The sequence below is a fragment of the Arctopsyche grandis genome, chromosome 10 (genome assembly GCF_051622035.1).
Source record: "Arctopsyche grandis isolate Sample6627 chromosome 10, ASM5162203v2, whole genome shotgun sequence".
NCBI lineage: Eukaryota > Metazoa > Arthropoda > Insecta > Trichoptera > Hydropsychidae > Arctopsyche > Arctopsyche grandis.
Window position 1 is genome coordinate 20800842 of NC_135364.1, and position 18700 is coordinate 20819541.

General features: G+C 35.4%; 2 protein-coding genes across 2 annotated transcripts in view; one reads left to right on the top strand and one right to left on the bottom strand.

The window, feature by feature from the left end:
* The window catches only part of Miga (mitoguardin), a 96232-nt gene continuing 77532 nt past the window's right edge, over positions 1-18700 (bottom strand). Inside the window, exons 4-9 of the mRNA XM_077440397.1 lie at positions 2934-3091; positions 2692-2850; positions 1868-1977; positions 1617-1785; positions 1309-1542; positions 1-1233 (exon numbers count right to left, since the gene is read on the bottom strand). Of these exons, the coding sequence (XP_077296523.1) occupies positions 922-1233; positions 1309-1542; positions 1617-1785; positions 1868-1977; positions 2692-2850; positions 2934-3091 (1142 nt within the window). The 3' untranslated portion in view covers positions 1-921. The remainder of the gene's footprint in view (positions 1234-1308; positions 1543-1616; positions 1786-1867; positions 1978-2691; positions 2851-2933; positions 3092-18700) is intronic.
* Positions 5629-18700, top strand: part of uzip (beta-pore-forming protein unzipped) — a 30474-nt gene continuing 17402 nt past the window's right edge. Inside the window, exon 1 of the mRNA XM_077440398.1 lies at positions 5629-5936. The gene's annotated coding sequence lies outside the window, so the exon portion shown is untranslated. The remainder of the gene's footprint in view (positions 5937-18700) is intronic.

The following is an 18700-nucleotide window of genomic DNA, read 5'->3' on the forward strand; positions in this document are numbered from 1 at the left end:
ATAGAGCGCAATGGATTTATTTATTAATCTGAATTTTGTTAGTTTCCAAATAAATAATTTTATGAAAGCTCAACTGTTTTACTCAATCTTGATGAATAACTTGGAGGGTTAAATATAGCATCACCAAGGTGATTTTTACATAAGTATACTTCTCAATATTGTCTTATACAATAAAAACTAAAAGTGGAACATGACTAAAACTATGTGGAATTTTCTTTTGATTTTTCATTTCTATTACCTGCGTGGAACAATTAATAGTATAAATGGAAGGGTCAAATGTAATATTGTCTTAAAATAAATTCGGATTTAAATACACTTTATTCTTATATACAATTAATTCAATAAAAATGGCTTGAAACACATAATCTCTTAAAATATGTAATATGAAGTGTTAAAACAACATACATATATATTGATAAACATATCTAAAAACGAATATTTATACAAAATAAAATTAATAACAAAATCTTGGAAATCAAGAAACATTTCAAACGTGTACAAAAATAATATCAAAGGAAGAAAAAAATTCATGAAGTACAAGAGGATTAAATAATTTATCATGTAGCATAAATATAATATAATCTTTTATGGTAGTTATCGAAGATTAAAAAGCATTGAACATTTTTTATGACTATTAAAAATTTTAAACACTAAGAATGTTTGGAGATATTTAATTTACGGTAGTTTAATCAAATTTGTGAATACATTTTCGGTATAAATATAGGCACTACATGTGAGAATCTGTAGTTGGAATGTAGTTCACATAATTTATATGTATGGACTTACATACATATGTAAGTATGTATGTATGTATGTACCTATGCTTTCTATTCATTATAATATACATAGATATCATACAATTGGAATACGAAAAGATTAAGTATATTAAAATTAATTTTAACATTACTACATTCTGTAATTTTATTGTTGGCATAATTTTTGACTTATATTATTAACTCTTGTCTTAACGTGTGTCATAATATCGACACATAAATCTTCGATGCAATTGTATCTTGTCCTTTGAAAATTGAATATATCACTAAGAAAGGCCAATACTTGTTCTTTAAAGTAAATGCAAGTTTCTTTTAGATTTTCATCTGGACCAAGAAAGCCCCAAGCCATCAATGGTGATATTTGTTCAGATATTGTATAAAAATGGGCCATAAATCCATCAGGATATTTAAGCATTCTTCTTTTGGCCTTTAGCACTGACCATACTGCAGTTGTGAGAGCCTAAAATATGAAACCATTAATACTAAATCGTTGAAATTGCAAGTTTAATTAATGTTATACAAAAAAAAAAGTTACAGTTTCTTTGAAACCGTTCGACAGCCAGCGATTTTGTACAACAGCAGTAACTGATGAAGGTGGCGATGCTAAATCTTCAAAAGCATCCAGCAGTATATAATCTAATACGACATCATAAAAAGTTATCACTTTAACTCCTTTCGTTTCCAGTTCTGTTTGTAAAAGTTCCCAATTGTCATAATCGTTGATCCAAGTTAACATTTCTTCATATCCCACCAAAAATTCTTTTGGATCCTACAAAGTATCAATGAACATATCAAATCACAAATACATACATATATACGATATGAAACAATAAAAATACACACTTTATCAGCAAATAAAAGGAGATCAGTTAGAGTTTGTCTCCCATTGTCAGCAAACCAGCACCATGTATTTGCGTCTTTGAAAATTAGTTGGAAAGCTAATCGTATACAATGCAATTTACAAAGATATTCCACATCTGAACCACAACCTACTACTTCAGTTCGCAATGATCTGCAATGTAATATTTAAAAAAAAAGTATTAAAAAATTCAATGCAAAATAACGTAGATGTTTTAATATAAAATATATAATACCTGCTGGGTATACCGGTTTCAAAATGCTTTAAAGCAGATTGGTATAATGGCAAATTTTCTATATCTGGAAAATACTCTGAAAATTCTTCAAATTCCCGAAGATCTGCAACCTGGAAACAATTCATTAAAAAATTTCAGTTTTCCTTTAATTTATACTCTACTTCCATATTAGTAGCACGGCTGTAGTCAAGATTTTTTAAGGGGGGGGGGGGGGGCAAACACAGGCAACCCACCCCCCCCCCCCCCCCAGCGTATTTTCAATAGAAAAAAATCGAAGCTTTTTTCGTTTCTAGAATTTGCTGAAAATTAGGGTTAGTGTTAATAATAATAATAATAATAATAGCTTTTATTCCAGACGATGAGGAGAATAGTGCAATCCCCAACGCCCATATAAATAATATATAGATAATAAAAAAAGTATTGAAAAATAGTAAACAAAAAATAAATAAATAAATACATAAGTAAATATATAAATATTACTGATAATAAATAATAATAATAATAAATATTAGGTACATATTCTTTAACACATTTAAAATAAATATTCATCCAGTGAATTCGTCTCCAATATAATAATCGATTTTTCATTCTTTTTGTGACTTTTTTGAACCAAATTATCAAATTAATTATGTTATTTTTTCGATAAAAATGTACTCCTGCGGCGCTTTAATATCGTTTCATACAAATTTTTTATCAAACATATTGCATATTATCAAAAATAAGGTCACGTTTTCATACTTTCTGGCGCCCCGATAACCTCCCCCTGACTATTACCGTGATTATTAATATGTAGTATAAATAAATAAATAAATATGTACTAATACCTCATCTTGCGCTGAAGCAAATGATTCTGCAGATGATTGATTACAATCTGGCTCGAAAGGAGGAATTGAACGAACTCTACCAGTTGCTTCTGCTCCGCTTCCACTTTCACATCTGAATAATACCGAACGTTGATCTAAGAAAAGCAGTTCACTTTGTTCCTGAAATAATATTTAAAAAATATCAATTAAAAAAAATCAAAGCGAATAAAAATTCAAAATTAATAAGTAAAATAAAAAATTACTTGAAGTAAATACGCAGAGTCGAGTAACATTTGTAGTTCCCTACAAAATTCTGCTTCCTCTGGTGTATTTAAAGTTAATCCAGCTCCAGAGCCTTGTAATGTAAAAGACGATAGTGCGTCTTCCCAATAATTGATACTCGTCTCGAGAGCCTCCATTCCTGAAACATAAAAAAATAATATTAAGTGATTTAAATAGTAATAATATGCATCGAAAAACTACAGTATGTAGCCTAATTCTAGATAGTCATACTCTTTATAAAAATTGTGGGTAAAAAAAAAAGCTTTAAAGGCAAGTCTCAATAAACGAGATGTATTGTGGTTCTATGGATGATTGATGGCACAAAAAATATATATTGATGAAGGGGAACGTATATCTTAGGATCCAAAAGCGAGTGGGCCGTAAATAACACCTATATATTTCATAAATGACAACCGATAGGCGTTTTATGTATATCAAAGCGCCCTTTCTTTATTGTTTAATAAGCACTTTTAAGGGAAGATCACTGAGAGGTCAAAACGTTAAAAATAATTACACAGTGGTAGAAATATTGACGATTCTCATATGAGACGGGTCAAAATATCCACCCACGAAAATCATTAATCGAATCGTATGCGATTGTACATATGTATATTATATGTTATTGATTAATTTGGAAACGAATTTTCAGTGTAATTGTTTGTATAAAATAAGGCAAATTCAATAAAAATATTTATATAAATACATATATGAATTCGTAGTTAATATATACTGAATTATGTACAGTGGGTTTGCTACATAACCCTAGTAGGGCCGCAGAGTTTAAAACATACCCCACATGTTATTTTGTAGTGCATTTAAACATGATATGATTTCAATTTAAAGGATAAATAACATCAAGATGGATGGTTTTAAAAATAAACTTGTGAAATTTAAAACAAATCGAAAATTCTAGCAATAAATGATTCATCAAAATGTTATTCACAAACTGTACAACTTTAATGGTAAACGTACCACTAGAAATTTTATTGTTTTTATTGTTAGAAATAATTTAGTACACAATCCCGTACATTTAGTAATAAGTTCATAATAATTTAATATACAAAATAATTTAATATATAAAAAATTTAAAAATATCAAAATGATTTTTTTCTACACATTGTTGCGTTACGATGACGACTCAATTTATTTGTTCTCTTGTTTTTGTAATTTTTTTCAACGTCACCATATTGGATAGTTTGGTTTTTTCAGTGACGTCTCTTCGGAGACGAAATTCTTTCCCTTTCGAAAAGTAGAGAGCAAGCGGTGAGTCGATAAGCGATTCTTGATTGGTTTATTAATTATTTACACACTATTTGAATGTCATAGATTCCTAAATATGATAATAATATTTACGTTTCATTCTTCCGTCATTTGCCGCCAATGGGCATTGCCTTACATGCCTATGCCGTCGGGACGGTTCCTGGAATAATGCACTGAATTGCACTGAATAGTGGTGCAGTTTCGATAAATCCTAATTTCCAAAAGCGCTCAAGAAGAACTTACGAAATAGAATTCCGTTAGGGTGCCACTTAAGAGGGCTGTACACCCGAAACCTTAATTTTGTTGCCGTTCCTTTCTTCGATATATATATTGAGTGAATGTTTATATTTAGTGAATGCGACAATATATGTATATCAATATATTAATTGAGTGAATGCGACAGTTGCGCTTCGACCAGATAATACGTATTTTAAATGGACAAAATCGAGGTTTCGTATTCTCCAATTTTCGCCTCCGAAACTGGACCAATTTAAAAAAAAAATTCATCATCGGTATGAGAAAGATATTTTCTGTGCAACTATGCGCGTATTTTTTTTAAAAATAGACCGTTACATAAGCACGCTGGACTCTTTTCGTGGGTGTAAAAAAGAGGCGATTTTATAGATGTTTGGCGGCTCCTAGCACCTATAAAAAATAACTAATCAAAAAAATAAAACGATAGATGCATTCCAATGGTGGATATCCATAGCATATTAAAAAATAATTTCTCTAGTGCCATAATTGAGGAAGGGAGAAGTGTAATACGTTTGTATAGACATGGCGCTGGTGTCCAGCCCTCTTAATGCGCGATTCAACATTTAAAGTTAGAGCGCCGAAGGCGCTACAAAATTTTAGATCAGAACGCTAAAGGCGCCACTACGTTCTAAGTTCAAACATTTGTATTAATTTATTTTTAGCTCCCCCAGTGGGGTTGGGAAACCTTGTTAACCACTTTTATACCGGTCCCAAGCCCGGAAAAAGGAGAATGATAACCCATTTTTTAAATATTTTTATTTTTAAATAGCTTAGAAAAAAATTGCCCGAGGGCGCCATAGGTTGTAAGGCCGGCACTGGTTACGCCACTGGTGCGCCTAATAATAATGGTAGTCGCCTACGTCCCGAATACAGATTTGGCACGAAAAGAAGAAGAGATGACATAAAAGAGGCAGCGGCAATAATAGATTTTGATAATCAGTTCGGGGATCTTTTTTCCTTCATGGATTTAAAAAAATTGACTTTTTATCAAAATGTATGATATAAAACCACATGTGAAATAAAATGATAACAATAATATGCACACAGGATGAAAAAAGCTCTATATATAAGGGGTCGTTTTGTGTGTGCGTTATGTAACCGGTCGTGGAGGGGTTGGATCGTTTTCGCGCGGTAATAAAGGCGCCAAGCCGGTGACGCGCCATTCACGAACCGGTCTCCGTCGCGTATGGTCGTTGTCTGCGTGCGCTTCGACTAAAAAATCCTTCATTCTTGAAAAAAATCGACCGTGTCGGTCGCAACACATCGCCGATAACAGCCAGTGTCAACGGCGAATTTCCGTCGAAAAAGAGAAAATTTTGTGAAAAAAAAAAAAAAGTGATTTTTGAACGCGATTCTTCATTGTGCAAGTGATACTATTCCATTGGATTTTTATTTCCCTATACAGAAAAAAAGGACTGCGACCGTTTTGGAGGGAATAAAAGAAATAATTTTAAAAAAATAACTAAAAGGTAAGAATTCAACGGTCAACGATGATAATACGGACCACGTGTTGTATATTTGTGTAATTAATTTACTGCGCTTCCGTTCATCGTTAATTATTTTATAGCTCATTTTGGTCTTTTATATCTACGTTCGTTTTACGCTTGAAAAAGTGTCGGTTTTATTTTTATTATTATTATTTTGTATTGTTTTATTCTTCAATTTAAATTTTTGAAGGGGATCGCGTGCTGGTCGCGACAATTATTCATCCTAGTGGAACCCTTCGGATGTGCGTCGATACACCTGAAAGATTTCAAACACTAAAACTGAAAAAAATAGATCCAAAATGTACTGCATACATACATACATACATAGATTTGAACCCTTAGCGCTCAATACCATTTTTATGCGGGGCGCGCTAGCGCTCCACCTGTCTAATAAAACAACCAATTATATACACTTGTGCAAAATCAGAACTATCTAGAATTATAAACTATCAAACCGTCATCGGATAAACGGTCGTTGAGCATTTGAAATTCTTCACTATATACCCGCCAACTTGTTCATGCGGTGTAAACCAGTTTTAATATTTTTTTGCATTTTTTTTTACATCAACAAAACTGCGCATGCTGTCGAATTATGTATGAGTGCGTATACTGATAAGTGGATTTTTACACTGAGAAAAAAAGTGCGAAATTTGACGTATGTGAGATTCAGAGCGGAACTGCTACTCGTTTAGCAAACTGTATAATGTTACTCGTTGTACGCGTTTCATAATAAATATGTCTTTTGTGTGGAATAGAACTTGTGTAGTGCCATTGTGTGAAAAAAAACTAGCTGAAACTGAATGCACCGAGTGCACATACGTACTATCGGATGACATTTAAGATTTTATTTTTGCACTATTTAAGATGGATGTCATTGAAATTTAAATTAATCAGCAATTAATAATTTCAAGGATGTTTAAAATTGCTATTAAGAAACATTTGTAAGCAATCGCTATCGCCAAACAAAAACAAGCGATAATTTTATTAGTAGATACACTATGTTCCAATTTCTGAAATTATATATTTTCGGATATGACTTTTTTCATGAGATTAAACATTGAATAAGTACTTAAATAGAAATAAATTTTTAGCGTGTTCAGTTTGTTTTTTAATTAACAGGTTCACTACCGCATTCGTATTCAAGTGCGAAATCATACACGGTGCGTGATGATGTCATTTTCATAAATTACAATCAGTGTTTGTCTTTTTTTTTTTATTATATAAATACTACTGATTATTGTTTATGCATTGATTTGATCGCAGACGGTGTTACCGGACAAAAATAATACTCAATAACTGATTTCAGTCAAGATCATTCATTGTATACAAACAAACCGTGTACATAATGGACTGTTTACAACGCTCTTTCATACAATGATGCTGTAGAGGTCGTTAAAAGTTTGCCAATTATTTATTTGGAGCGCAACCTGTTTAACCGCGAAGTGTTACGTATAAATTAATGCCTATTAGATCAGAGACCGCTCTATATACGCGTAGTGGAAACGAACCGGTTTAAATGTCCGACCTTCGAAATCACTCCCCGGTCATTAATTGTTCAGCAGGGGGGTTGAGAGAATCATCATCTGCAATAAAATATGGTTCATTCGCACGGTTGCGGGAGTCAACCCTCGTTTGCGAACTTTCGCCGAACCGGTGATCTCACCGATGACTCATCCGAAATGTTTTTCGATGACCTAGTGAAGTCGATAGTTTCAGGTGAAAGTGTATAGTTCTGGTGACGTCGTTGCGGGGATGAAAAGCGCATCCGGATGCTGCGTAACGGGGTAGATCAATACCAAGGGGTGTGGGAGGGTGCTCTATCTAGCCCGGGGTCAAATGCACTCCGATTGCATCATTCGAACCGGTCAACCCGTTCGCTTTTTGTTCAATGCGCTGAAAAAATGATAGATTTTAGCAAAAAAGGAATGGCATAAATTCTACAACATTCTATGTTCCGAGCTGTTGTATTCTACGCATATTACAGCAGCAATTTATTCAGCATTGACGTCAAGTTCTCACGCTTGTCGTGTCAAACGAACAATTCACAGAGCATAGTAATGACAGAAGTCACGACTGAAACGATTACAAGTGGAAAAGGTATTTTTTTTATATAAAATGATTAAATGTAATATTGAAATTCGATGCTTATTTGCGTTTGAACGGATCTTTTTACTGTAAATCAGTTAGTATAAAATAAACCGGTTCGTTTCCACCGTTTGATTTATTTCATATTTTCGCTTTTTGGAGTTGAATTTTATTGCTTTTTGCGTGTGCGTAATTTATATACATATAACTTTCGGTTTTGGCGAACACGTGTCAGCGTGTGCCACCTGCTAGTGTCATTTTGTTTCGGGGCAAAAAATTTGGAACGTGCTGTTGCCGTTAAAATTTCAGTCAAATTTAACTGTATGTAATTTGTCTCCCGCGAAGAAGGACCACCTCTTGAAGTTCGCGCGCCGATGACGCGATCTGGTCTCCATCGTCGCTGTCAAATTGATGATGACCTATGAGATTTTCGGTCTAATCATGAATAATGGTTCCCCGTCGGAAAGGCGACAAAAGCCTGGTGCGCCATAGGTTAACCCCTGAGTTTTACCCGCGATATCGTGACGTGATTGATGATTTCGCTTATGAATTCGTTCGATATGCATCTCCGAGCCGGCGGTACGGCATAGTCAGTCGTGATGGACTATTATAGATTGGAGCACTATCGTATAATAAATAAATAAAAATAATAAAAAAGTCGAGCACGGGAATAAAAGTTGTACGTACGGTCGCGGAGGGGTCTGTGGCGTGGTATTCGGACATTTTATCGGCGGAATTTTCAAAAACGTGACGGACTTGTTATCGCCGAAATAATGCGTACTAATGAATGTGTATGGGCTGTATTTTTACATTTATTCGATGGCAAAATGCGTGTGCGCTTATCGGTCAATATTTATACTCGAAGAATAGAGCTACGTTCACCCAAGCAGTGTTTTCGGTCTGCTAGTGAGCCTATTGAATTACATCTATGAATACACAAATCGAATGTAGTATGTACATATTTCAATAGAGCCTTCTTTCAATTGTGGGGATGGGATTTATAAAAAGTTTTTTATATAGCAGATGCACGCTTTCCATATATGTACATGGAGATCAATTCGCTTTTGCAATGTTGCGGCAGTTCAATTTGATACCTGGGATATAATGGCCCTTATACAAGGCGTAACTTAAAGCCAAGTCATAAATGGAATTGGACTATATATTGTCGGTATACTAGCAGAAAACGTTAAGTCAAAAATTTGATGTTTTGAATTTGTTAAGTCAAAAAATGTATAATTATTATACTATTTAGGTCTAAAAATAGAGATCGAAAAAATCGATTTTCTCAAGACAAGGATTTTTGACTTTTATTTTATTTTATTTATTTTATTATTTAATTTACACCAAGAAGGCCTAACAGGTAAACCCAATGCGCCTTCCTGGCCAAAGACAATTATATAAACATATATGTACACTTTAAAGCTTTCTACCATTATACCGACGATATGTACATATGAGCCGTAATATTTGAAAGTGGTATAAATCCACTTTTCTTCATTTTGAGAAATATCACATATGGTTAGACATTACATAAGTACTGAAAATTTTCCAAACAGTATATACTAATAGAGACATTTGTGGACAATCAACAAACTTTTGATTACAATATAAAGGTAGTTTTTTTATAAGATTCAACCAAAATCAACTCGAATTTGTGAAAAACTGAAGGGAAAAGATTTATTGGATCCGGCACAATAATCAAGCTAGAAAAATCGGAAAATTTTAACAGGAGATGGTCGATCTACGTTTTTTTAATAACCAGAAGATCTCGCCAGCAGCGTATTTTGCCGGGATTCGAACCCACGACCTATCTACTGATATGCAATAACTCTACCAGTGCACTACGCTGTATTTTAACTCTATTAAAGCTATGAAATAACAAGAGGAATGCGTTTGTCGTTTATTTTTAACAAAATTCATTGGGGTATTAAATTATAGAACCAATCACATTTTACAGTTTTTAAAATATATTTTTTTATCTACGATTATAGAACCAAATTTTAAATAAACCTTGTAAAAATAGGTATTTTAAGCAGAATATTATTCGAGTATCGAACAAGTTGCACAAAACTATAGATGCCAGAAGTGCTTATTTTTTCCATCGATTTCCCAATGCAAAATTATTATTTAACACCAGATGGGAGGAGACACGCTTTTAAATTGAGGCGCTGTTGATTTTGACGCACGCTTCAATAATTTCAATTGAAGTTAAAACAGTATCTTTCGAACACTGTGTAAATCAACATTAACAAGTAAAATTGTAGCACGTGAATCATTATTTGGCCAGGTGTACGTGGACAACAAAAAAAAAACAACACATATGTACCATATTACACGTATGTATGTAGTAGAACACTCTGGTTTATTGTTGCAGTATCAGGTGTCTTTATGCGATGCACTAAAAGCCCATGTCCGTCGCATCAATATTGGCGAAATCCATTAAAGTAATGCTTCCTTATGGCGGAAGCAATTTCTAGACGTCCCGTGGCATTTTTATATGAGACACTTTAGTTGAAGGGAATTAATTTGAAAACCGCAGCTTTGTTCAGACAACTAGGGTGAAAATCCTATTTTGTCTCCGTTTCCATGTAGGATGGGATTGTACGTGCTTGAAATGCTTAAAATCTAGACGAAATATATATATATACATACATATGTAGTTTAATTACAGAGGTGGTGAATGTATGTAGTCTGATATCACAGGCTTTTGACCCTTTGCGTTGGAACGTGTTTTTCATCTAATTCGAAATGGTATGCAAATTGTATGCGTAGTATATGTTGAGTGGAAAATTTTTAGAATCGAGATACAATAGGTCAAGGCTTTGTGCGTGTTTGTACGTATTATGTAAGATGGCAGGCAAAAGGAACGGTTGTTAATCACCGCTAATTCGGATGGGATAGGGGGGTCGGAATCAGACAAGTGGTATGTGCGTGGCTAAATTACTCGGAAACTTATGGCCCTGATGGGGATGGAGTATCGATCTGGGTCTCGTGGCCTTCGAGACCCCTCCACGTGAAGGGTTTGCCCTTCACTTTTTTCCATTCGAGGGAGGAGGTCCGTGTGCCCTCCCCGTTTCCGCTTCCGAAGCAGGAAATTTATCCTGGGCATTTAATCAGACTTCCTACGTGAATTTCGTAGCCATTTCTCATGGGGTCGGGATATTGCGACCGTCGAGCGCTTATAATTTTCCTCCCCGATTCCGGTCTAATCTTCTGTGCTTTCACGGAGAAGTGCTTTTATTTCATTGTGTGTTTGAGCTATCGTGATTTTTCTCTTTGATCGAGTGGGTGTTAAGTCGCTATCGCCGGGTCGTACAACTGGAGATAAGGAAGCAAAATAAAGTTTTGGGGTTGGGTTTAAAATGCTACCCACGTTTAAGTATTGATTTCGATTAGGACAGGTTTAAAAACAAATATAATACGATTTTATAACAAAAAATCTATACTACGAATAGTAACAGGTTGGGCTGATCTATAATTCATGAGTTTTGTCTTACATTTTTGTATAATATGTATGTTATAGATAGAACATTGACTTTACAAGCTGATTTTAAATACTTGAGACAATAGGGCAGTAGAAGTAGTTCTCAAAGAAGTATGGAACGATGTATGCTTGGCATAACGAGGAGAGATAGAATACGGAAGACGTAGGTTAGAAGTATGGCAATGGTGGTTTATGTAATGGTGAGAGTAAATAAATTGAAATGTTAGTGGGTGGGTTACGCAGCTAGAAGAACGGACGATGGATGAACGAAAGAAGTGCTCGAATGGTACCTGATATAGTTTAAAAGGGTGAAAAGAAGGCCACAGGGGGTGGATGAAACTAGAAAATATTGTGGGATGAGACGGATGATAGTTGTTCAAAACAGAGACGAATGGAAGCGTGTTGGAAAGGCTTTCATCTAGCAGTGGATGGCGAATGGTTGAGTAATATGAGCCCAAGTATACAACACATATTGCTTAGGTCAATTATAGCAAATCAAATTTATATATATTTATCTGAACAATCATACCAATACAAATCATATTGAACTGTTACTGTATCAGATTATATGTAGCATCAATTTAATGGAATATTTGAAGTTTTGATTGAAAATCTCATTTTTGACACCAAAATTTTGGCTAAACACTGGCTTGTAACTGGCCCGGAAGTGTGTTAGACGAGCCGTGATGTAGTTGACGATTCGTTTCAAAAGCTGACGCGAAATTACCCTGAATTTGACGTGGCAAACAACGACATTCCATTTCACGGTGCATGAGTTTTGTCGCCGGGTCGTATAAATTGCCAAAAAACCTGCAATTTCCACCATGTCTTCGCTTCCGAATGTGATTTCGTCATTCGCGCATTGTGCGTCGATGACGCAATCGCACAGGAGCTTTGAAAGCTTGGAGAATGTGTACCCGTACAAGGATTCATTGTTTCGATGAGTCACACCTAGAGTTACGCGATTTTCATCCTTGTAGCGGTGATTCACATTTTGTGATTCAATATGGTATATTCAATTGCTCTCATTTTCCTCTCCTATCAAAAGATGCACTAATATAATATAGGCTCAAATTATACGTCGACCTATTTAATTATCCCTTTGAATTTTACCCTCGATAATCAAAGATTGGCTTCACTAATTCTATTGACGAAGTTAACGTACCGTGTCGGCATCATTGAATTAAACCGTGGAAGATTGAGAAGCGTCTCTATAGATTTTCAATTAGTTCAGAACTGGCTAGGGCTTTATCTTCCAACCGTGAGATTCGACTGATAAGACCTCAATAAATTAAAGAACACAACGCTACCTCACATCAGAAACGTGATCCAAAACTCGACTTCTCTCGTTAACGAATAGTAGTAGTAGTAGTAGTAGTGGTACGTATGTACAAGCTTCCTGGGGATTATTTACAATTTGACGATACCACATCGAGATAAATACCTTGCTCATGCTATTGAGCAAGATGCAACAACGAAAATGTATAAATTTAAACGAGTTTCTATAATCTGACGCTAATGTTTATTTAACTGTTATATTTGTGCTGCTACAGTTATTTATGTTTACATCGAGTAAATTTATCCTTATTAAATTTTGTACGTTTTCCGGTACGCGCGTTCGGTAGCTGTGTGATTTAAATGCTAGAGTTTTCTATAGTTGGGCAAAATAGATTTTTACCTGAAGTCTTTGCACCTGGCCAGGTGCATTCAGTCCCCCCCGTGGACTACCTGGGCACGTGTCGAAATGCAGCTGTCGTGTAATTCTTGCGGATTCTCCCCCAAATTACGAATTTTGTAAGGCATCAAATTCGAGTGGACGAAATTTATTGTTCGGATGCTGCCATAAATTACTCCCGAGATGCAGCTTCCAGCTACGCCATCATCAATCAGTGCAGCGAGTTTGGTTTGTGACGCAATGCGGTCAGTCACGCTATACGAATTTTTCAATAAAATGCTATGACGTAAACTCTATTGTAGTAGTAATAAAATTTAAAAGTAGACTTTGACCAACAACGATGACTTGAGAGATTTTCAAATCTCGATTGCACTTTCTACGCATGCCGTAATAGGCATCTGCGAGTGTATCTCCAAAACTAGTAGAAGGACGCGTTTCGAATTCAGCGCACACCTTGATAATATAATCCTTTTGTTGACGTATAAAAGAAATTGTGGTTGAAAAATATAGCTCAATTTTACCGCATAATACTGGTTGTAATTTAAGTTATTGCATTTCCTCGAATTGCTTAGTCATCCGAGCGTGTAATCTCGTTGGGGACGTTCTATCGTTGCGAGAGAAGACACGGGGACAAAAAAAGCCTCCAGAGTCCCGCCGGCGACTGGCTGCTTTACAGATACTATTCTAAAACGCTGGGACGTTATAATAAAAGTGAAATACAGTTAGGTTCAACACACTCCGACTTCATCGGTGCATATCCATCTTGGGAATGATTCACCGCCAGTCATCCATACGTCCATCCATCCACCTGGCTAGCTGAGAAAGAACCTGATCAGTGGTCCTGGGAACCGCCAGCCGAGAGACTGATCTTAACCGGGTTAAATTATAGAGGCCTCGTAGAGGCCAATAAAAGAGACCAATGAATGATCCGTTTAAATGAATTCAGCTCGCCGCATCAATGCACCCTAATATTGATCAGAAGGTTACTGACACTTGTACACATTCCCACATTACAATACGCAGACATGGACTTATATGGGTATCCTTTAAATTCGGTAGATAATACTTGAGCTTAAATCTGAATCAATGGACCACACACGGGAGAAGGATGCCGAAACACTCCGAGTTCAAGGATACTCAATTAATCAACTGTGTACATGTGTCTCTTATCGATACCGATGATGCAATCGGTTTGTTTTGTAAACAATGCAATTTGCTTTATTGAATGGCGTTCGCACAGAATTGCATGATCTCATAGCGTCTGGTCTATAGAGGAGATAATGGACTGACACGGAATAGAATTATTTGCAACGTGACGTCCCCGTCGGCGACGGGTTAAAAAGTGGCGCCAAACGATATCGTCTCAGGTTCAATGAACGACATTCCGTGCATAAGCGATCCGTTTCCATATTTTACAAGGTATTCGCGATGTGTCGAAAGAGTTTTGCCTCGTCGATAGGTGTGTGTGATTCGGTCTGGGGTTCGTTGATCTCCCCCATGTTTCCGAGAACGAACAATGGCGGTCAAACGTCTCAAATCTGAACCCGAATAAAGTACCCGAGAGGTTCTAAAGAGAAAGAGAGGGAAAATAGAGCGGTTCTATCGAGCGTGTCTGGTCAAGAAGACCAGGTAGAAGAACGAGCGGTCACCTTCTTCGGTCTGAAGTTAACCCTTGGTTGTTTGGGATCCATATTAGAAACGTGACTATCTCGCGTGTAGGTGTTTAAATACTTGTATTGTGACGTCAGTTTTATGAGTGTGTAAGGAAGTCGTAGGTTGAGTTGAGGATCGAATGGTTTTGTTTTTGTTTGAATCGCACCATTCATTGGTTGAGGTCAATACTTGACCAGATCACCCAACATTGCACAATCTTGTTGTGGTATCAAGCTTTAAACGTTTTTTTTCCTCATAACGTAATATTTTTGGTAGGACTTAGATAAGAAAGTGGAACAATTAAAAAGTATATAGTTTTTTGAATACATACGTATGTACATATATATATACATACGTATGTACATATATGTACATATATATATATATATATATATATATATATATATATATTTATATATATATATATATATATATATATATTTAAGGATATCTAAGTAAATTAACATGTCTCAAATCTTACATTATGTAATCAGGGCTTTTTTGAAAAAAAAGGTGCCGGAACGTATCTACTTATTGTTCTTGCTCTTTCGAATCCATCTACATATATATATCATCCTATTCATAGGGAGACTATATGTATTTTACTATTAAGGCCAATAAAATAAATATGGATTGTATTTATTTAAGTACGAATATTGTTTTATCTAATCGCTTTTGAAACAAAAATATATTGAAAAAAGCCTTGCCAATAATTAACTAATCGATTAGAATATATATATATATATATATATATATATATATATATATATATATATATATATATATATATATATATATATATATATATATATATATATTAGATACATATAGTTTTGTAGCAGGGATATATTGTTATGATTTTAAAACTGTTAAAAATACAGTCTGATGTTTAACTTTTGGAAATTTTTCATGCTAAGAAAGTCATTGTTGTACAATTCTGATTATTTTTTAGTTAGACCGAATTGATGAATTTTAGGGCGCAGACACTAAGTTGGCACGTGTTTTTTTTTATAGACGCGTAAAAAACGCTAGCACGCCTCAACTATGTCAAGCCAAAACTCGCCCCCTGGAGTGTTTTCCTTGTATAGTTCTATTAAATGTGACATTAGTAATAAGATACGCCCATTCACAGCTGAAGTCTACCTAGGCATGCCGTGCCGTACGATTCTGTGTGTCAGGGCCTTTACTATGTGAATTAAAGGCGTTTATCTCGAATTTATACGTAAGTTTATCTCGAATTCTAAAACTTATCTTAAAATTCATACATATACGGATTTGACATATTTATATTTGAATTTTTGCATTTGACGTATAGATAATTATATTATTATAATATCAATCGCTCGTGTGAATAATTTATAGATGAACTTCGTTCGATGGTTCTTTTTTGCGTCGCAGTATTTATTTAACGAATGCTAAATTTGGCCTATTCGGGGGGGGGGGGGGGGTTCCACTGGATCGATTTCTCTTCTCTTATTACGTGAAATCTGTTCTGATTCGTTTGCCTTAATTATTCCACAACGTTTAGCATGCTTTCCGGCATGCTCCCTCTTGATCTCCTTTCGCTAACCATTTGTCGACTAACCATTTGGGAAACGAGGGTGTGGGGAGATTCGCTCTATTATTATTCACAAAACTAGGATATCTCTTGTACTATTGTATAGTACTTTTGTGTGTCAAATGCTGAACATTTCGGTTCGACATTAGCATAGTATGGATACAATTGATAGCCGTGTCGAAACGTTTTGGTCTATTGTGTGTGCGCTCTGTTATTTTACGAGACCTTGTCAGGTGTTTATCTCGAAACAATCGCGACTTCAAAAGGCGAGGTGAGAAGATCACCGAAACGAAAACGAACCCAACGTGCTTTCGGTTCGAGTCCAGACGCATTGGCATCATCGTCGCAAGGCTTTGGAAACATTTTTTTTGCACGTCGGCTCTTCGACGATTTGCAAAAAGTGAAGTCTCCTTCCTTCAAAAACAGGTTTGGACTCCCAATAAGTGGAATTCGCGACGTGCATGCTCGGTCGATACGCCTCTCCAGCTACCTGGATCCGTGCAACATCAATTCGACAGAGTGGAAGAAGGCTGTCAAGACATGCTCGTGAGTCCACGCCAAGTCATGTTGATTCATCATCAGATCGTGACTTTTACGGAAGTGCCCTTGAAGGATCCTTATCATAGGCGGGGTCCTTTTATGGTCTCGCGTGTAATTACAACGCGATCTGGGTCTTCGCGATTCAGGATGGCATGGGAGTCTTTCCATTCTGCGGATTGAAGAACCGGTCTTACGATAACGTCATTAAGTGTCGTTATAGTGTTCACGTGTCACATCCGTACGTACGTCCTTCATGCTTTGCGGCACACATTCCCTACGGCTGTACTGCTGGAATGTCGTGTGGCCACTATTCAAACACAAATTGAATTCAGAGTGCACAACAAGTGTATAATTTTCTTCTAGTTATTGTGCAATACCGTGTGAAAAGATAAAAATGGGTTGGATTCCTCACAATACTCCATAACAGTACTTATCGGCCGTAATTAAGAAGTTATCTGATTATATTTCTCATATAATAAAGAACATGATGCTAATTAACTTATGAATTTGACTAAAATACTCCAATATACATATTTAGTTGCTTGGTAAGCCAAGAATTGGAGAACTTTTATGCAATTTAGCAAGAATGCAAGTGCTCTTACAAGATAATTTCTTCCGTTTATTGTTTAATACATATATAGGTCGAATATATTGCGGTTAGTTACTCACATTAAGTTATATCAAAATAAATTGACTCATTGAATTGAAGTGATATATAAAATAACTCGCAAGGATTTGTGATTCATCGGTTCATAGAATTTTCTCTTTATTGTGAGTAATATGAATGGATGCTTCATTTAAATTCAAAAGACCTAGTAAATTGAATAAATCTACCGCAACAAAAGGAGTGAATTTGTACGATGATTCAAATAGCAAAACGAATAGGAGTTGCATCAGTCGAGAAAGCACGAAAAAGCTCTTGAGCTTCGCTGAGCTTCTGCGGTGCATTTGCATAAGCAAACAAAGTCAGAAATATGTCACCGGAGTCCTCAAAAAACGAAGAACGAGTGGGCTTTCGAGAGTACCAGGTCCATTTCAAATACCAACATGCATATTGTACATATATGTATAATGAATGTGAGCTCTTTGCGTGTCTATTTACCTTCAAATAAGGTATGTTTATTCTCGGTTTTACAAAAAAGTCGAGAAAAGAAAAATACAGTACAGAGCGAGTGCATGTTCTTCATTAAAGACGGTATATTAAATTCGAAACTTTGGTATATTGAAAAGAACCGTTTACTCAGGTGTGTTTTTTATGTGCGTTGGAATAATTAAAGTTTATCAAAGATCTGTTGTATGAAGAAAACCAATTTGAAAAATGTTAATGAACCGTCTTGTAGTTGTGGGTTCAGAAGACGCTATCGAAGATCTAAACCCGTCTCTCTGGGTCGAGTTATAAATTGAGTTAATGTCAAATTCAAACTCGTAACAGTGCTGTAGTATATGTATATAGGGAACTTCGCATTACCGAAGGATGTACGCGAACGGCATTTCCGGACACCATTAATATTTAAGTTGACAACCACTGGAAGGGGACGTGACTAATGATTAAAATCTATTGTCTAGTAGGCCGCTACAATTGGCTTCAATTTCAATATGACTGACATTTATTGTTGCACATTTTTTTCCGAGGGATTACATCGTAGATGTATGTACGTACGATGCAGTAAAATATCATAAATCGTAAGATGCGCTCTGTTGAACAAAGAACGAAAGAAAAAAAACAACCCTCCAATTTTGAATATTCAATC